Source organism: Nicotiana sylvestris, chromosome 10 (assembly GCF_000393655.2).
Source record: "Nicotiana sylvestris chromosome 10, ASM39365v2, whole genome shotgun sequence".
NCBI lineage: Eukaryota > Viridiplantae > Streptophyta > Magnoliopsida > Solanales > Solanaceae > Nicotiana > Nicotiana sylvestris.
The window spans coordinates 173,222,965-173,244,329 of record NC_091066.1 but is presented as its reverse complement, the minus strand read 5'-3'; the positions used below and the strand labels follow the sequence as shown (position 1 = coordinate 173,244,329).

Genomic DNA, 21,365 nt, shown 5'->3' with positions numbered 1-21,365 from the left:
TTACGCTTTTAAGGTTATACATGAGAGGATCCCAAATATTTCTACGTTTTCTAAAGAAAATTCACAATAAAGTCTTAAAAATATAAATAAAATTTATATATTTATATGTCGGTTTGGTTCGGGTTTTTTTATTCAATACCAAACCAAGTCAAACCAAACCTAGTCGGATTTTTTAATCGATTTGGTTTGATTTTTCAGTTTGATGCGATTTTCCGGTTCGGTTTGAACACCCCTACATAGCTCCTTACATCTTTGCCACATGTTATTAGAAAATTCCACTTTTGATAAAAGGGGATCCATTTTCTTTACTTAATTTTTTTCTATTTTTTTTCTCTCTGTTAGCGTCTAAATATAAAACATTTTGTTGACCAAGATCACTTTCAAACAATGTGTCAAAATAATTTCCTTTATATAGGTATCGGAAATGATATATAGTATGATAACATGCAATCTAAAAAGATAAATGAGAAGTCACTATAGTGCGCCTATGGGTGACTTTATTGTAGTTCCTTTGCTATTGGACCTTAGGTGAATAAGAAAAAGGATGTACCACCTCCATTATTAACAAATACTTTTGGGTCCCTTTATAAAATATACCAGAATCTGTTCATATAGGATAGTTAACCAGAATATTCTTAATATGTACACACAATATATTTGTATTAAACAAACAAATGTATAATATACATCTTTATGATAAACTTTTATTATTTAACCATGATCAAATATCTTATAGTTTGTACCTTTAAATATGAACAATAAGGCTAAGACGTGTTAATGAAGGTGGGAGTGCCGGAGTGATTATCGGACATGACTAGAAATCATGTTTTAGTATTTAACCACGATTCCGCTTCTCAAAAATAGTAGCTCTAACTTGACTTTAGTAGACAAACAACAACAACATCCCAGTATAATTCCACAAGTGGGGTCTGGGGAGGGTAATATGTACGCAGACCTTGCCCCTGCCCCGAGGGGCAGAGAGACTGTTTCCAGGAGACCTCGGCTCAAGAGAGCAACAAGAGACAATATATTAGTACTATCAATAGACTCAAATAACATAAAATACATAACATAAAATAACAAAATAACAACAATATAAGAAATATAGGAAATACGAAAAGGATGGAGAAAAGGATGTAAGGTATACTAATATCCAACAGATACAGCCCTGCATCAGTAGCTGATCAGTAGCATCCTAAGTCTAACTCCTAAATGGCTAGTCTCCCTCTAGTGGTTGTAGTAATATTCACAAACTTCCCCCTAACCTACAACCTTAATGCTCGACCTCCACAATTCCCTTTCAAGGGCCATGTCCTCAGAAATCCTAAGTCGTGTCATGTCCTGCCTGATCACCTCCCCCCAATACTTCTTAGGTCTCCCTCTACCTTTCCTCGTGCCCACCACAGCCAGTCGCTCACACCTCCTCACTGGTGCATCAGTGCCCCTCCTCTGAATATGCCCGAACTATCTGAAAGGTAATGGATATTTTGATCTAAAAAGTTAATTAATTTGAGCACAAAGGTAATGGATATTTGATCTAAAAAGTTAATTAATTTGAGCGATAATGTTGTCTCATGTTGCGCAAAAAGGTAAAAACAACTCAAGTTGGAACATAGAGATAATCTAGGGTAAATTTCACAAATAGTCGTATAATTGTGACTTTTTCTCAGCAAAGTTATATAACTTTGTTTTCTCACATAAAAATCATAAATTTTTTATTAACTCACACAAAAATTATAGTGATCGGAAAACACAATTTTTTGGTAGTATTTTCTTATTTCATGTTTTTTATTTTTTAGTTTTAGTCTAATAAATAATAACCAATTAAAAAAATCATAATTATATGACGATTCGTGAAATTTACAATACATTATCTCTATGTTCCAACTTTAGTTGTTTTTACCTTTCTGCCCAACATGAGACAACACTATCGCTCAAATTAATTAACTTTTTAGATCAAAATATCCATTACTTTTGGACCTTAGGGGATTAAGAAAAATGATCTACCACCTCCATTATTGACAAATACTTTCGGGTCCCTTATACAAAATATATCAGAATCTGTTCATATAGGATAGTTAACCAGAATATTCTTAATATGTACACGCACAATATTTGTATTAAACTAACAAATGTATAATATACATCTTTGTGATAAACTTTTATCAGTTAACCACGATCAAATTCAGTCAGACCTCTCTATAACAACATCCTCATATAACAATACTTCTCTATAAAAGTTAAATTTTTCCGGAACCAAATCTCATGTGTTATTATAATATATGTTTTCTATAACAGCAATTCGCTATAATATCCAAAAATATTCGAAACAAACGAGACTGCAATGTTATTTCAGTAATTACTTCTTTTTAATATTTAACAACGATTCTACTTCTCAAAATTAGTCGCTCTAACTTGACTTTAATACGTAGACAAAGTTAATGGATATTTAATTTGATCTAAAAAGGTTAATCAATTTGAGTGATAATGTTGTCTCGTGTTAGGCGAAAAGGTTAAACAACTAAAGTTGGAACGCAGAGTGATATTTTTTCGTGAAAAAGAGATAATCCATTGATTGATATTTCGTTAGCTATAATAGCTAGTTCCACATATGCTAAATACGAGGGAAAATAGCATGCTAGCCCGATATCGAACTAGTGATTGGAAAATAGTCAGTATTTGTAAAGTCATTGAAAAATATTCACTATTTATGGGGAGATAAAATTTGGACAAAAATATTATAGCTAAAACACGGAAAGTTTCAACATATATTATGTTAGAACTTCAGCATATTATTATGAAATTCCAGCATATTATGCTAGAATCTTATATGTAAAAGATCGAACCCCAACATATTATGCTGGAATTTTTCCTAATTTTTAGGGTGTTTTTGTTCAGATTTTAATTTTACACGAAAAAATGACTAAATTTGATTACTTTTGAAATTGCGGCTAGTTTTCAATAGCAATTGTAAATCAGGCTATTTATGATTTTTCCCCTTGATACGAAGGTGACGAGCGCAAAACAAAATACGAAATTGATGCTCGCTAATCATAGATAGTATAGTAAAATATTGTCTCCACAGGGATTGAATTTAAACAATGTTCGAGTAATTTCTGGGTTAATTGCTATTCAGGAGTATCAACAGTTGAGTTAAATAATTATGAATTACGTTTAACTACTAAAATAAAATAATTGATAATTGACAGCAACGAATTGGAGATATGCAGAGTTAGTTCCTTATCAATGTGAGGAATAAAGGTGTGATATGATAGGTGCAAGATAGCTAATTGGGATTTAACTCTAGTTTAATTCACTCTAATGTTCTAATGATTCTCACGAATTCACTCGATGATTTGTTCAAAACGTTTAGTCAAGACTCCTCTCTTGATTAAATCTAAACTCTACGAAGTGAACTAATATAAGCACTGTGAAGTATGCAAGCATGCGTTAATAGATTGGTCCTTAGAAAAACGTATCTCGAATATTCGCCTAACTTGATTCAATCAACAATTCAACAAGCTCTTTTGATTACTTAAGAGAATCAATAAATTAAATCAAATAAAATATTGCAAAGATAATCACCAAGATATTCCTCTTTCGATTAAATAAACTGATAAATAAAGTTGCAACAATTCAAAACTCCATAAACGTATTCAAGCACGAACTAGAGTTAAAATTCACAAATATTTATCAAAACACCATATATGTCAAACCCTAAAGTAAACTACTCCATAATCATGGAGGAAGTCATCATAAATATAATTAAATAATAAGAGAGCATCAATCTAATGTTACAGCCAAACTCTCGTATTGAATTCAGTGAAAGATGATGAAATCGTGAGTCTTGTAGCCTCCAATGCTCTCCCAAAGCTTCCAAGGTCAAAAGTCCCTCAAAAAAAGTATCTTTTTGGTGTATCTATACCTTGTAGGAGTGGGCCCAGGTGAAATTACCTCTTTTAAGCCGAAACAACAAAGTACTCTGAGAAAATTATACAGGCGCGCCACGCTCGCGCCGCCCCATGCGGCGCGATAGTGGAGGTTTTACAGAGTTACTCTTTTTCTTTGCATTTTAACATCCAGACTTGGCTCCCGACTCCCGAACGCGATCCCGATTTAATCCCTTGGGCTTTCCTCAGGCTTCAAAGGTCCAACTTGTTCAATTTAGCTCCCGAATATCTTTTTAACTTGAAATCACTTCCTACAAGGCATAAAATACATAATAAGTTCAATACACTAACATTTAAACTCAAACACAAATAAAACACAGTAACTGGAATGCAAACTATCACTAAAACACGTGATTCTAACCTACCATAGAAGGAATCTTTTTCTTTTTCCTTCTTCCTCCCTTTTCCTTTTCGAAAAAAAAAAACATAAAATCCATTGATAGAAATTGATTAATACTTGGCATGATCCCTACTAGGGGTGGGCATTCGGTCGGTTCGGTTAATCGGTTTTCGGTTTTGTAAAAGTAGTAACCGAAACCGAACTGAAATAAGTTCGGTTCAGTTCGGTTTTTCTAATTTCGATTCGGTTTTCGGTTTGAATATTATCATATCGGACTCCTTCTATGTAATAATACGACCGGTGAATTTGTTGATTTTTCTCAAAACTTCGAAATCGTTGGAAATATTGTGTTTATAGAAAAAAAAAAATTAAACTTTGCCCACTATTATGGATCATAAAATTCAAACATAGTGTAAATTACAACTCTGTGTGAAATTCTCCCGGTATCTATCACATATGCTATGGAAGTTTTAATAGAGGGAAAGCCTTTAAGATTGGAAAGTTGATGGACTTACTTAATTGGGTTGATTCTTTGATAGATTAGACCTAATAGTATTAATTTATTACCTATGGGCTTAGCCTATATATAACTTAAATAACATATATGCTAATAATTCGATTTTTCGGTTAACCGAACTAAAAACTTAATAACCGAAAACCGAACCGAAAAACTGAAATTTTAAAAGTTTAAACCAAAACCGACCGAACAAACCGAATAACCGAAACCGAAATAAAAAAAATAAATCGGTTCGGTCGGTTTTTTCGGTTCCGACCGAAATATGCCCACCCCTAATCCCTACACCAAGTAAAATCTCTTTTTACCATCCCTTTTCTATTTTCTTTCTCTAAAACCAAAGAAGAGAAAAAGACGATAGAGAAACTGCAGTGAACAGAAACCACATTATTGAAACCGAAAGTGCACTATATGCACAATCAATTTTCTTGAAGATAATATGAGAAGATAATAATCATTTTCTTTTGGTATTTTCCATTCTACTTTACCTTGTTTCTTTGTCTTACTTTGGTTTAGTTCTCCTAAACCACAACATATTACTGATCATTACTTTTTTCTCCTTTTGTTCTTACATTGTACATGTCATTTGTAGTTTGACACCAATTTATCTTTTGAGCCTTTAAATAATTGATTGAACCTTTGTGTCTCTAAAAAGCTACTTTATATTCTGATAATTTTGAGCTTATTTTTGTATGGATAAGCATGGCATGTACAGTGACACTATTCAGAGTATTGACTGAAAAACTTTTTGGGGTCAAAAACCAACAAAAAGAAAGACATAACACATTAGGCCAGCAAAAAGTAGGAATGGCCCATGGAGAATAGTGTATTAGAATTCGACTCATCTATACAGGTGTATACAAGAAAATTTGAAAAATCAAACCGAAATAAAATTAAAATGTAGAATGCATGTATGGTTTTATTCATGAACCAAGGAAGGAGAAGAGTATAAAATATTAAAATTATGATATATATATATATATATATATATATATATATATATACACACACGATCAGCTCCTATTGCTTTTTTGAGCTGAGGGTCTCCTGGAAACAGCCTCTCTACCCTTCGGGATAGGGGTAAGGTCTGCGTACATATTACCCTCCCCAGACCCCACTTATGGGATTATACTGGGTCGTCGTCGTCGTTGTTGTTGTTGTATATATATATATACACACTAGACTAGGTACATCTTAGAAGAACACTTATAGATACCTATGTATTATAGCTATTTAATTTTTTGTTAGTTAAGTTAGAAGAAGTAAAGAAAAATACTTTCCACCACTTATTTCAGGAGAGGAAATATATATGTGTGTGTGATGTCCTTCTCTGGTGTGTGTGTGTCTCTGCCATATATATATATATATATATATATATATATATATATATATATATATATATATATATATATATATATATATAGATTGGTTGATTGCAAATCTTAATTTGTTTAATTTTATCTTACAATTACAAAGCCACAACCTTCCACTCAAATAGCATAATAGTAAATGGTTGCCAATTTTTACCAATTGAATACATTTTACGTGACAAAATAGATTTATACTATTTAATAACACTGATATTCTTATTGCAACCAATATCTACTTAGTCAAAAGAATGTTAATAATCGTCCACGTCATAATATTTTTCCTTATTTTAAGTCGTCAACATAAAGCATAATGGTTCGATAGTGTATTTTTTACTTCTCTTGCAATTAACACATTGTAACCTGTGTTGAAGTCACAGTATGTAAGTAAGAAGTGTGCTCTCTAAAATTTTAAGCTTTTAGATGACACGTTAACACACTTCAATATGTTATCAGAGCAGGTAGAGGTCCTGAGTTCGAGTCTCACCGTCATCCACTATCAAAGGTAATTTTACATGCTTGACTCATAAAAAAGCATCAAGCTCGTACGCGAGGGGCGTGTTAAATGTTGGGAATAAACCCCTTACCAAAATAATATTCACGGTAATAAAGCGGAATAATAATGTAGCACCGAGATACGGTAATTAACAAGAATAAAAGAGTAACAATGACACCAAAATTTTTACGTGGAAAACCCTTCTGAATAAGGGAAAAAACCACGACCCCGAGAGGAGCAACTGATATCACTATAGTAAGGAATTTTACAACTTTGTAGGTCGGAGGTAAATACTCCAAAGACCACTACAACACTCAAAAGAAATAACCCTCTTTTGATATTCCCACCTCACTACAATATCGCTCTCTCTCTATTTTCCTCACAGACTATTTTCTTATACCTTGTCTGTGAAACCTTACTCTTTCTTTCTCTCTTTGTTGGTGTGTAGAAATGAGAGTTGAAGCTCTCCTTTTATAGCCAAAGCTTCACCCTCTAAAGCCTACAATATTTGACAATTTACACACACTTTTCACAATTCAACAAAGTTGGCTACCAAACCAAAGAAATTCAACAAGGTTGGCTACCAAACCAAACTAATTCAACAAGGTTGGCTACCAACCAAACCAAGTCAACAAGGTTGGCTACCAAACCAAAGAAAACTCTTATTAGGCACATGCCTAATACTTCTTCAATGAGATGGACATCATCAATCTCCCCCTCCAGTCTCATTCATCCAGAGGAGGTAGCACTGTCTTCTAGTTTGAATGCATGCCGACAAGTTCTTTGCATAGCTCGAACTTGTTCCTTGGTACCACCTTGGTCAGCATATCTGCGGGATTCTCATTTGTAGAAATCTTCAAGACTTTTAGAGATTCATCATCTACCATTTCTCGAATCCAATGATATCTCACATCAATGTGTTTGGTCCTTGCATGGTACATAGAGTTCTTGCTAAGGTCTATTGCACTTTGACTGTCACAATAGACGACATACTCCTTCTGATGCAATCCAAGCTCTTGAAGGAATCGCTTGAGCCATATCATCTCCTTGCCAGTTTCTGTAGCAGCAATGTACTCTGCTTCAGTTGTTGAAAGTGCAACGCACTTTTGCAACTTAGACTGCCATGATATAGCTCCCCCTGAAAATGTAAATAAATATCCAGTAGTAGATTTTCTGTTGTCAATGTCACCTGCCATATCAGCATCTGTATAGCCCTTCAAGATTGGATCAGATCCTCCAAAGCACAAACAATCTCCCGTGGTACCTCTCAGGTACCTGAGTATCCACTTGACTGCTTCCCAATGTTCCTTTCCAGGATTTTCAAGAAACCTGCTGACAACACCAACTGCGTGAGCAATATCTGGTCTAGTACATACCATTGCATACATCAAGCTTCCGACTGCTGAAGCATAAGGAACTTTAGCCATGTTCCCTTTCTCCTCCACTGTTGTAGGACACATCTTCTTACTCAACTTTAGATGACCAGCAAGAGGTGTGCTGACTGGCTTAGCATTCTTCATGTTGAAGCGTTCTAGTACACGTTCAATGTACTTCTCCTGAGATAGCCACAACTTTCTACTTGTTCTCTCTCGAACTATCTTCATCCCTAGAATTTGTTGTGCTGGGCCCAAGTCCTTCATATCAAATGACTTGGACAGATCTCCTTTCAACTTTGCTATCAACCCCTTGTCTTTTCCTACAATTAACATGTCATCCACATACAACAACAATATAATAAAGTTATTCTCAGAAAATCTTTTGAAGTATACACATGGATCAGAATAGGTCTTTAGGTATGTTTGACTTTTCATGAATGAATCAAACTTCATGTACCACTGCCTTGGTGCCTGCTTCAATCCATAAAGACTCTTATTCAATTTGCACACCATGTGTTTCTTTCCAGCTACTTCAAATCCTTCTGGTTGCTCCATATAAATCTCCTCTTCCAAATCTCCATGAAGAAATGCAGTTTTCACATCCAACTGCTCCACTTCAAGATCTAGGCTAGCTGCTAAGCTCAAAATTGTTCGAATAGAAGTCATTTTAACAACGGGGGAGAAAATTTCGTCAAAATCAATACCTTTCTTCTGTTCGAAGCCTTTAACCACCAATCGAGCTTTGTATCTGACCAGCTTGCCATCTCCATCTTTCTTGAGTTTAAAGACCCATTTGCATTTGAGTGGTCTTTTACCCTTTGGAAGTTCAACCAGCTTGTATGTGCCATTTTTCTGGAGAGATTCCATCTCTTCTTGCATAGCTTTCATCCACTGGTTCTTTTCTGGATGGGACAACACCTCCTTAAGACTTTCTGGCTCCCCCTCATCACTGATGAGGACATACTCTGTGGAAGGGTACCTGCGTGACTCTACCCTTGGCCTCTCTGATCTCCTCAGAGGTTGAGGTTGTTCTTCTCCCTGAGTGGGGTGCTCCACTTCCTCGACACCTTCATCAAGTTGCTCCCCCTGCTCAATAACCTCACCAGGTTGCTCCCCCTGCTCGGCAACCTCGTCGGTCGTACTTTCTGCACTTGTGGGATTGTTAGAAGTAGAAGGAATAGTAACAAAGTTAGGAATTATACCATTCTTCGCCTTTTCTGACATATCAGCAGCAGTTCCAACTTCACTTTCTCGGAAGACTACATCTCTACTTCTGATGACCTTCTTCTTTACAGGATCCCACAGTCTGTACCCGAACTCTTCATCTCCATATCCGATAAATATGCAGGGAATAGATTTATCATCCAGCTTTGTTCTCTGCTCTTTTGGTACATGTGCAAAAGCTCTGCAACCGAACACCTTCAGATGCGAGTAGGACACCTCCTTGTTGGTCCAGACTCTCTCTGGGATTTCAAACGCCAACGGAACTGATGGACTCCTATTGATCAGGTAACAGGCTGTCTGAACTGCTTCACCCCAGAATGACTTAGGCAGTTTAGCCATTCTGAGCATGCTTCTCACCTTCTCCACAATGGTGCGGTTCATCCTCTCGGCTACGCCATTGTGCTGTGGGGTTCCAGGAACTGTCTTTTCATGTCTGATCCCATGACTTGAACAATACTCTTCAAATTCCCTTGAAGTGTACTCACCTCCATTGTCACTTCGGAGACGCTTTAGCTTTCGACCCGTCTCCCTTTCTACTAGAGCATGAAACTTCTGGAAAACTTGAAACACCTGATCTTTGGTTTTCAAAATATAAACCCATAATTTTCGTGAAGCATCATCAATAAAAGTAACAAAATATTTGTTACCGCCCATTGATTCAATTTCCATTGGGCCGCAAACATCAGAATATACTAAATCAAGTATATTCAATTTTCTTTCAGACGATGTCTGAAATGAGACTCTATGCTGCTTACCAAATAAACAGTAGTCACAAGGTTTTACCGTTGTACCTTTGGCATAAGAAATGAGTGATTTCTTGGCAAGAATCTGCAATCCCTTCTCGCTCATATGACCCATTCTTTTGTGCCACAAATCTACAGAAATCTCATCTTGTGCCGCGTTCAATTCACCTTGGCATATTTCTGCATTTGTCCTGTACAACGTGCCACGAGCAACTCCCTTTGCAATCACCAATGATCCCTTAGTGAGTCTCCACTTTTGATTTGCAAAATAGCTCTCGTATCCATCTCGGTCTAAAGCAATTCCCGAGATCAAGTTCATCCGTAAATCAGGTACATGCCGCACATCCTTTAGAACCAATGTGCATCCGACATTTGTCTTGATACAAATGTCACCAATCCCCGCAATCTTTGAGTAACTTGTGTTACCCATTTTCACTGTGCCGAAATCACCTGCTACATATCTGCAAAAAAGATCTCTTACCGGTGTGGCATGGTGAGATGCCGCTGTGTCAACCACCCATTCCGACTCTGAACCTGACAGGTGCATGCATTCCTCTTCCTCATTTATAAAGAGGACAACATTATCATTATTTTGCACCATGGCGGCTGTGTTGTCGTCATTCTTCTGGCCACTGGTTTCACCTTTGCCCTTCCTTGGATTTGGGCAATCTCTTTTGAAGTGACCTGGTTGATTACAGTTGTAGCAATTTCTGACTCTTGATTTGGATCGGTTCTTTGACTTCCCACGAGCTCCGGATCTACCATAGTTGTTCGAACTCCTTTGATAACTCCTGCCTCTACCTTCTGTGATGAGAGCCTGTCCTTGATTTTCAGGCTTCTTTCTCATCTTCTCATTGAGTAGAAGAGCCGATGTGACATCTTTCAACTCAATAGTAGTCTTACCGTGCAGGATGGTTGTTGCCAAGTTATCGTACGAAGATGGCAACGAGTTCAATAGCAAGATGGCTTTATCTTCTTCCTCGATTTTCACTCCGAGGTTGGCAAGCTGTGTGATTAGTCCGTTAAACACATTTAAATGTGACAAAAAATTCGTACCTTCACTCATGTGTAGGGCGTATAACTGCTTCTTCAGGTACAATTTATTTGTCAGCGTTTTGGACATGTATAGGCTTTCCAACCTTGTCCAAATTCCTCGTGCAGTGTCTTCATCAATGATGTTATTTACCACATCATCTGATAAGTGCAACCTAATTGCACTAGCAGCTCTTTCATCCAAGTCAGCCCAATCCTCAGCTTTCATGGTATCAGGCTTTTTGGAATCAACATCTAGAACCTTGTGTAATCCTTGTTGGATGAGCAGATCTCTCATCCTTCTTTGCCATGTTGAGAAACCGTTATCTCCGTTGAATTTTGCTACCTCGTACTTTACTCCGGACATTTTTATTTTTCACCAAGTATAGTACTACCGACAGTGAATAGTATTTCAGTGAACGAGCAGAACCTGTGCTCTGATACCAGTTGTTGGGAATAAACCCCTTACCAAAATAATATTCACGGTAATAAAGCGGAATAATAATGTAGCACCGAGATACGGTAATTAACAAGAATAAAAGAGTAACAATGACACCAAAATTTTTACGTGGAAAACCCTTCTGAATAAGGGAAAAAACCACGACCCCGAGAGGAGCAACTGATATCACTATAGTAAGGAATTTTACAACTTTGTAGGTCGGAGGTAAATACTCCAAAGACCACTACAACACTCAAAAGAAATAACCCTCTTTTGATATTCCCACCTCACTACAATATCGCTCTCTCTCTATTTTCCTCACAGACTATTTTCTTATACCTTGTCTGTGAAACCTTACTCTTTCTTTCTCTCTTTGTTGGTGTGTAGAAATGAGAGTTGAAGCTCTCCTTTTATAGCCAAAGCTTCACCCTCTAAAGCCTACAATATTTGACAATTTACACACACTTTTCACAATTCAACAAAGTTGGCTACCAAACCAAAGAAATTCAACAAGGTTGGCTACCAAACCAAACTAATTCAACAAGGTTGGCTACCAACCAAACCAAGTCAACAAGGTTGGCTACCAAACCAAAGAAAACTCTTATTAGGCACATGCCTAATACTTCTTCAATGAGATGGACATCATCATTAAAGACATAATTAAGTAAGTAAATAAAAGTATGATCTGTCTAACAGCTTAAATTTTTAGATGAGATGGTTACACATTTCGACAACCTGTTGATACAGTTGTTATCTTATATCTCTGATCTCCAACATCTCCCAACCCCAAAAGGATGAAGGGAAAAAGCACAGTAGAAAACAAGGAAAATATCACGGGAGAAAATCAAGTTGCCACTTGAACAAAAACTCCAATATAGCTAGACAGAAAATGATAGGAAAAAACCAAATTCCAAGTTGACTCTTTAGGGACAAATATACAGGTAAAGTAGGGAACTGTGTTGAACCAGAGATTATTATGCATCTAATGACAAGACAAATTTAATTCAAGAATGGTGTTCTATTTTAATTTATGCAGCAGACCAACCTCATGGATGGGAATAATTGCATTTCAAACTATAGGGTCCTGACAAATATATCAAAATTTGATTGGTACATCCAAATAATTGCAGAACATCAAGAATCTGTTCCCATGTGATCTTCTGGAACCAAGCCTCTCTATTCTTTCCTACCTTTTTGCTCAATTAGTTTATTCCTTTTTACTTCCTTCCAATTGCGTGATTAATTCTCTAATTGCTACTTCCAGATTTGGACACCTAACTTAGCTTTTCTCTTATATGTAGGGTTGGATGTATCAAGCAAATCTTTCACAGTTAAAATCCTTAATTATTATTGAACAAGAAAGTATAGAGAATGTGCCTATTTAATTTGGTATAATTAAGTTATGGTCTTATTCAAAATGATGGTAAGCAACCTCCACTTCCAACCAAGAGGTTGTGAGTTCGAGTCTCCCCAAGAGCAAGGTGGGAAGTTCTTGGAGGGAAGGATGCCGGAGGTCTATTTGGAAACAGCCTCTCTACCTCAGGGTAGGGGTAAGGTCTGCCTACACACTACCCTCCCCAGACCCCACTAAGTGGGATTATACTGTGTTGTTGTTGTTGTTGTTGTTGTTGTTGTTGTTGTTGTTGTTGTTGTGGTCTTATTCAAAATGATGTATTTGTGTTTCCTAACACGTGAACTGGAAAAGGTACAAGTAATTAGTATCTTATTCGAGACTATTAGCTTTAATCTACTCATCTTTTGACCTATGACTTCTATAGTTTGAAAAATTACGTTAAACTCCTAAGAGTTGGTTAGGATATTTGTGTTCTATTCAAATGACTAGTCATCTCGATAGTCTTTTTTTTGTTGCCACCCTATATTCGAGATCCGTTTTGAAACCCGACTAATAGAATTCGCGCCAAAAAATTAATATTATCTGAAGCTTTGTTTTTAGTGTTCCTTTAATGTAATCCAAAAGTACTTTTTTATCTCGATTTTAGCGAGGAATAAGCAAAGTCAGTAAATATCTAACAAATTTGAGAACATTCTATTTTGTGCATAGTATTCAGACTTGTGTAAGTATTATTATTTCATACCTTATTAATAAAGCAAAATATAAAAGAAAAAGATATAATCAATTCATATCAACATTTTGTTCGTATTTCACTTTCAAAAGTAAAATTAAATAAACCGACGTCATTCTAGCACTGAAATTTGCAACTCTGCACCGTATAATGACATAAGAAGGTATATTTACTTAATGAAAAATCAATAAAAGTACTCCTATATAGATCTTGTTGAGAATTTTCATCCAGAAATCCCTGAAAATCTAATTATTATAATCTTTTTAGAGCAAGTTAAAAGATCCTTTCTGGACATAAATCTTATTTGATCAATCCTATTTGTTATTTCACCGTAGTAACTTATTTATGCGTTTGATAAATCTTCAAAGTGATTATAAACCAAAATCAAATTGAACTAAGTTGGTTACCCCCAACTTATGACTTTTCAACTTATAAGTATTTCTGGTTTGACCAAAACTTATATTATTTTATCCATAAAAATATTTTCTAATTCACAAAATATATTTCTCAAAACAACACTGAGATCTTGAATATTAGAAGATATATCATTATTAAATAATAATTTGATCTAAAATAATCAAATTAAACTTGAACTATTCCGAACATTAGTAAGAATTGCTACACATAGCCTTATGTGATCTCGTATTTTATTTGTATTTTTTCCCCCACTGCGAAGTTTCTACAAAAAAAAAAAAAATAAAAAAAAATAAAAATCTTTATATAATAAGATAAAAATAAAAATAATTGAAGAGCAGTTTGCCGGCATACCGACCTCCACATATAACTTTATCTAAAACTATCCCTCTGAAACTCTGAGTACTCTTCATTTATAATCTTGACCCTTAACTCTATATTTTTTGTATAAATTTCATAACCTTCTTAGAGAAGTGCACCCTTCCATTTAATGAAATTTCTCTATTAATTTTCTCATTTTCCCATTTCACATATTTACTTGGATACGTACCTATCACAAAATCTCACCTTATTTTCATCAGAATCTTATCCAACTTCACTTTCTCCATCTTTTGAACAATAACACTTACTATCACCTTCCATACAAATTCCAAGTCTTTAGTAAGTTTATTTATTTGATATTAAGTAGATTTTGTGATCTACTTTTTAGATTCTATATATGTCCATTTTTTACCTATAAATTTAGTCAGACCAAAGACTCTGGTCAAGGAAAAATATTCAACACCACTACTGTTACATTCTTCTTATTTTCAGTCCCTCCTAAAAACAATTGTGTTTTTTTTTTTTTTTTTGAAGGTATAGAGAAATTATCAAGTGGACTAGTACTAGTTTGTTTGGTAGTTGTCTTTTTGAAAGTTGATGGAAATATAAATAGGAGGAAAGGAACCACAGACATTTTGCATTCAAATCCATTCTCATTAAATAGACCAAAATGGAACCAAATAATGAGAATAGAGTTATAGACATAACAGCAATGGAGGTACACAAAGTTGTTTCTCCACCCCATAGAAGCACTTTCCAAAAACTCAAAAATAGGCTTAAAGAAACCTTTTTCCCTGATGACCCTTTACGTCAATTCAAAGGTCAGCCATTAAAACAGAAGCTAGTTCTTGGTGCTCAGTATGTTTTTCCTATACTAGAATGGGGTCCTAATTACAGCTTCAAGTTGTTCAAATCTGATATAGTCTCTGGCCTCACCATTGCTAGCCTTGCAATTCCTCAGGTTGGTTCTTTTTTTTGTATCTTATTGATGGTACTGTTATATTGCCTCTTTTCCTCCTCTTGAGTCGAGGGTTTTTCGGAAACAGCCTCTCTATCGCTCGGGTAGGGGTAAAGTTTGTGTACACACTAACCTCCCCACACCCCATTAGTTAGATTTCACTGGTCGTCGTTGTTGTTGGTTCTTTTATCGTCTCAGGCCTAACCATTTTCTTGATTTTGTCTTCTAAAGTTATGGTAATTTTCTTTTTCACTATTGTTACTTTGCTAACTCTTTCCTTCTTTTCTTTTCTTCTTTTTGGCAGGGAATTAGCTATGCAAAACTAGCTAACTTACCTCCAATTGTTGGTCTTTGTGAGTGTTTTCATTGTCATCATGCATTTTTTTTTGTTGGGGTACTTAAGTAATTAACTTTTTTTTTTAATTTGCTTTTTGGAAAGTAGATTCAAGTTTTGTTCCTCCTCTTGTTTATGCTGTTCTTGGAAGTTCAAGGGATCTTGCAGTAGGGCCAGTTTCAATTGCATCACTTGTTTTAGGATCAATGTTGAGAGAAGTGGTGTCCCCAACTAAAGATCCAATCTTGTTCCTTCAACTTGCTTTCTCTTCTACTTTCTTTGCTGGCCTTTTCCAAGCCTCTTTAGGCTTTTTGAGGTATTCCCACTTTTTTTATTTCATTCTTCTGAAGTACAAATTCCCTAAAAGGAAAAAAAAATGGACAGTTCGGTGCACAAGGTATCATGTGTTCACCCAGGGCCCGGAAAAGGGTCGAACTCCAAGGGGTGTGATGTATATACAGAGGCGTACCCAGGATTTGAAGGTCGCTGGTGCACTTTTTGGTTCAACCAAAATCTGCTTTGTATATAGGGTATCCACACTATTTTCTAAAGACATATACATGTATACATGGAGTTTTTGCCGAACTTTAGTGTGCCGGTGACCCCTCTACCTATTGTATAGGTCCGCCTCTGTGTATATAGCCTACTCTTATACAAGTATTAGTGGTTACGTCCACGGCTCGAACTCGCGACATACGAATCACACGGAGACCATTTTATCCTTACTCCAAGGCTTCCTACTATGATTACCTAAAAAGAAAAAGGACAATTACAAGTGTAGATATTGGTTTTGGTTAGTAATCTATTTTTTTTAATATTTTTGGGAAATTGCAGACTGGGTTTTATTATTGATTTTCTTTCAAAAGCAACACTGATTGGATTCATGGCTGGAGCTGCTGTTATAGTGTCACTGCAGCAACTCAAGAGTCTTCTTGGTATCACAAATTTTACCAAGCAAATGGCGATAGTCCCTGTTCTAAGTTCTGTTTTCCACAGAACTAATGAGGTTATTACTGTCTTTTTACCCTCTTCTTATCTACTATTGTATGTAAATGTAACTGATAATTATACTTTTTCTTTCTTGGAATTATATAAAACTAAATTTGTCTTTAGTTTTCAGCTTTTTGGAGCAAATTCAGAGAATTGTATTTGTCTGTGTCTTTTCTACATTTGGATTATAAGAATATTCACGTGCTGACTTGGCTTTCGATTGCCATCATGTGAATTCAAGATTCTTAAAATCAAGTACTAATTGTCTCCCCATTTGTTATTATTTTATTTTAATTTAATTTTACAAATTTTGATGTGGATAAGTTCATTATCATGCAAAATCGTCTAAAAAGTTGATTAGAATCTGAAAATAATTGATTGTAGAAAAACAAATAATAGCAATTTAATGGTGTTGTAGAATGAGAAACATGTAGTCAACAAGAAAAAATGTTGACCAGTGTAGCATATATATTATAAGCTAGTAATGCACCGAATTTTTAAAAATTTCTTCCAAAATTGTTTGACAAAAATTAATTCTTTATTAAGTATGGAAACTTTATAAAATACATCCCCACAAACCTTCTAATTCTCAATTTGAGTTGACTACATTCAAGTCAAGGCAGTCAAGGGCTTGAGTGTTTGACCTCATGATGTCCAAAAAGTTTTTAAAGCAATTCGGAGAGAAAAAAAAAAGGTGCTTCACTTTAATGTTTATTTTTTATATTTCATCATGTCCGACTTGTGAGTTCGAGTCTTCCCAAGAGCAAGGTGGGAAGTTCTTGGAGGGAAGGATGCCGGGGGTCTATTTGGAAACAGTCTCTCTACCCTAGGGTAGGGGTAAGGTCTGCGTACACACTACCCTCCCCAGACCCCACTAAGTGGGATTATACTGGGTTGTTGTTGTTGTTGTTGTATACTCCCTCTAAAGATGACTCCATTTACAAGACTACAAATCCAAAAGCATATTTATCTCTTTGAGGGGCTTAACTGAAATAATAAAGGAAAATGACATTATATAATCGCTTTTAAAATAATAATAATAAAAATAATGTATATTTTTTTTTTTTGTATATATAACATTTTATATGGTATATATGCAGTGGTCTTGGCAAACTATACTAATGGCATTCTGCTTCTTGGGGTTTCTCCTATTGACCAGACACATTGTAAGTGCTCTTTTCCACTTTTGTTTTTTCCTTTTATTTTTCTTTCTTCACTTTTGTTATAGTGAATATATTATAACATAGCATGAATATTCGTTACACAAAAGCTCTGACCTTTATAGAAAATGATTGTTATATAACGATACTATTATAAAAATGTCTAACGGTATATCTTGGTATTATCATGATAAATTTGGGTGCAGAGCATGAGAAAGCCAAAACTATTTTGGATATCAGCAGGAGCCCCTCTTCTTTCTGTCATTATCTCTACACTTCTGGTATTTGCAATGAAAGGTCAGAAGCATGGTATCAGCATTGTAAGTTTCTAAACCCAAGGAAATTCATCTATACTTTTAATATCTATTATATTTCTAAACCTTGATATTTATGTAATTATTTTCCTTTTGTCATTTGGTAGATTGGCAAATTACAAGAAGGGTTGAACCCTCCTTCATGGAACATGTTACATTTCAGTGGAAGCTACTTGGGACTTGTAATCAAAACTGGAATTATCACTGGCATCCTTTCACTTACTGTAATTTTTTTTTTTTCTCTTTTACCTATCTTTTTATGAAAAAGGAAAAGAACTCAAATTATGAGTTTTTGGAATATAACATCCATAAATAATGACTATAAAGCTCATAGCAGGCTCTAATATCTTTAGACACAGAAAACTTAGGACCTGTTTGTCCATATCCTTTTTTTCCTTCTTTTTTTCGGAACTTTTTAAAAAAAATGTGTTTGTCCATAAAATTTTGGAAGTTTTTGGAAATTTTTCGAAAATAAATTTTTCAAAAACCAATAAGTTTTTCCCCGCTTTCAAAACTGCAATATTTTATTCAAACATAATTTTAATTTCAAATATTATTTTTCAACTTAACTCCAATATTATTATTATTATTATTATTATTATTATTATTATTTTCAAAACTTACAGTTTTTATGTCCAAACGCCTACTTAATGTGTTGTGTTAAAAAAAAAAAAAATAGGAAGGAATTGCAGTGGGGAGGACTTTTGCTGCTTTAAAGAACTACCAAGTGGATGGAAACAAAGAGATGATTGCTATTGGGGTCATGAACATAGTTGGTTCCTCAACTTCCTGCTATGTCACAACTGGTACATAAATCTTTCAACATTTTAGAATTTCTAAAACTGTTTGTTTGCTTTATTTTCACTGTTTCTTGAGCCGATGGTCTATCGGAAACAATCTCTCTACGTTTAGAAGGTAGGAGTAAAGTCTGCGTACACATTACCCTCCCCAAACCCCACTTGTGTGATTACACTGGGTTTGTTATTGTTACAGTAGAATTTCTAAAACTGCAAAACATGTGTTAAATGTAACTCTAAATTTTCAGGTGCATTCTCTAGGTCAGCAGTGAATCATAATGCAGGAAGCAAAACTGCAGTTTCTAACATAGTAATGGCAGTGACAGTGATGGTGACACTCCTTTTCCTAATGCCTCTCTTCCAATATACTCCCAATGTTGTGCTCGGAGCCATCATCGTCACTGCTGTTGTTGGCCTGATCGACGTCCCAGCTGCTTACCAAATCTGGAAGATCGATAAATTCGATTTCCTAGTCTTGTTATGTGCATTCTTCGGAGTCATCTTCATCTCTGTTCAAAATGGTCTTGCCATTGCAGTAAGCTCCCTCTCAAGTTCCTTTTCGTTTTTTCTTAACAGTCTCTCCGCTTGCACAAGGTAGGGGTAAGGGTGCGTACACACCACTCTCCTCAGATCCCACTTGTGGAATTATACGGGGTATATTGTTGTTACGTTACTTGGTTTTTGACTTTCTTTTATAATGAATTTCAGATTGGAATATCAATTTTAAAGGTGTTGCTGCAAATTACAAGGCCAAAAACAGTAATGTTAGGAAATATACCTGGGACTGGAATTTATAGAAATCTTGATCATTATAAAGAGGCTATGAGTGTTCCTGGTTTTCTCATTTTAAGTATTGAAGCTCCAATCAACTTTGCCAATGCAACTTATCTTAAAGAAAGGTTAGTACTAGTTGAACTGCTGCATTGACCATTCTGTCATTCATTTTTTTTTTTTTTCTTCCTTCCATATTTATTTAGGTATTTTTATTTGCCAAAAAAAGGATTTCAAGATGGATAGAAGACTATGATGCAGAGGGAGGAAAAAACAAGAAACAGTCAGGGCTTAGATTTGTGGTCCTTGATTTGTCTGGTAAGTTCATAGAGACATGGTTCTCAATATTGTCATTTAATCCCAATTTGGCGTAATTGGTAAAGTTGCTGCCATGTGACTAAGTGGTCACGGGTTCGAGCCATGGAAACAGCCTCCTGCAGAAATGCAGCGTAAGGTTGTGTACAATAAACCTCTGTGGTCCGGCTCTTCCCTGGACCTTGCGCATAGCGGGAGCTTAGTGCACCGGGCTGCCCTTCCCCCCTACTTTTGGATAATACCAAGAAACAGTCAGGACATCAAGAAATTCCCACAAATAAAACAAATTAATTTACCAAGAAACAGTCAGGACATCAAGAAATTCCCACAAATAAAACAAACTAATTTCAACTTGACAAGTAATTGTGGATTGTTTTTTTAATCTTCAGCTGTGACTGCCATTGATACAAGTGGAGTCTCATTGTTCAAGGATTTGAGTATGGCAATGGAAAAGAAAGGCTTTGAGGTAAGTGTACTTTAGCTTTTAGAGTCACTATTTCTTTCCAACAACAACAACAACAACAACCCAGTATAATCCCACTTAGTGGGGTCTGGGGAGCGTAGTGTGTACGCAGACCTTACCCCTACCCTAGGGTAGAGAGACTGTTTCCAAATAGACCCCGGCATCCTTCCCTCCAAGAACTTCCCACCTTGCTCTTGGAGAGACTCGAACTCACAGCCTTTCCTTCCCTCCAACAATCCACTATTTCTTTCCAAATGAAGTCAAAATCCTCAAGACCATTTTGTTTTCTATTTATTCTGATATTATGTGAGTATTTATTTCCTTAATGATTTTGGCATTGCAGTTTGTATTGGTGAATCCAATAGGAGAAGTACTGGAAAAATTACAGAGGGCTGATGAAACTAAAGATATGATGAGACCAGATTGCCTCTTTTTAACAGTCGAAGAAGCAGTAGCTTCACTTTCCTCAACAATAAAATACCAAATACCAGACAATGTTTGAGATACAATAAAATAAATTCAGCTGCTGTTGCTTAGCTCTTTCATCTGTACCTTTGTAATTCTATTTGGTTGATCAAGGACTCAATCAAAAGCATAAAAATAACCTATTTTCCCCTTAGGTTCACTAGATATGGAATCCTTGAATTGTACAAGCAAAATTAGCTAAGAGAATTATTGACTTTTAGGAAAGAATTTTCAAGCAACCGCTATATTTTCAATCTCTTTTAAGGTAACTCCACTTTTGCGAGCCTACTCACATTGCCAGTCCCAAACTCGAATCAAGGAGGAGTACACAACAATGCTGACGATTAGCATATAATTAATCAATTTATGATAAATCCGCATAATTCAAAGTCAAAATGTTCAACAAGAATTCATATACCCAATACCATCTTACTTGAGATTGAGCATAATTATTGTTGTTGTTGCTTAAGGTATATTAAAAGTTCTCTAAAAACTAGA

General features: G+C 35.4%; 1 protein-coding gene across 1 annotated transcript; it reads left to right on the top strand.

Moving 5' to 3' along the window:
* The first annotated feature begins 14,479 nt into the window (after window positions 1–14,479).
* On the top strand, window positions 14,480–21,136 carry LOC104247887 (probable sulfate transporter 3.3). Its single transcript, XM_009804037.2, has 13 exons — window positions 14,480–15,261; window positions 15,563–15,611; window positions 15,701–15,908; window positions 16,427–16,598; window positions 17,683–17,748; window positions 17,949–18,062; window positions 18,164–18,280; window positions 18,736–18,862; window positions 19,102–19,388; window positions 19,562–19,752; window positions 19,854–19,942; window positions 20,329–20,405; window positions 20,746–21,136. Exons 1-13 carry the CDS (start codon window positions 14,971–14,973, stop codon window positions 20,902–20,904), a joined length of 1,947 nt encoding a protein of 648 aa, XP_009802339.1. The 5' UTR covers window positions 14,480–14,970; the 3' UTR covers window positions 20,905–21,136.
* The last annotated feature ends 229 nt before the right edge of the window (window positions 21,137–21,365 follow it).

What these genes read in the sequence shown, in the direction of transcription:
- LOC104247887 (XM_009804037.2), top strand. Translation starts at nt 14,971, where the DNA reads ATGGAACCAAATAATGAGAATAGAGTTATAGACATAACAGCAATGGAG. An exon ending in CTGGCATCCTTTCACTTACT is followed by an intron (nt 18,281 to 18,735) that starts GTAATTTTTTTT and finishes AAAAAAAAATAG; the next exon opens with GAAGGAATTGCAGTGGGGAG. An exon ending in GCAACTTATCTTAAAGAAAG is followed by an intron (nt 19,753 to 19,853) that starts GTTAGTACTAGT and finishes TGCCAAAAAAAG; the next exon opens with GATTTCAAGATGGATAGAAG.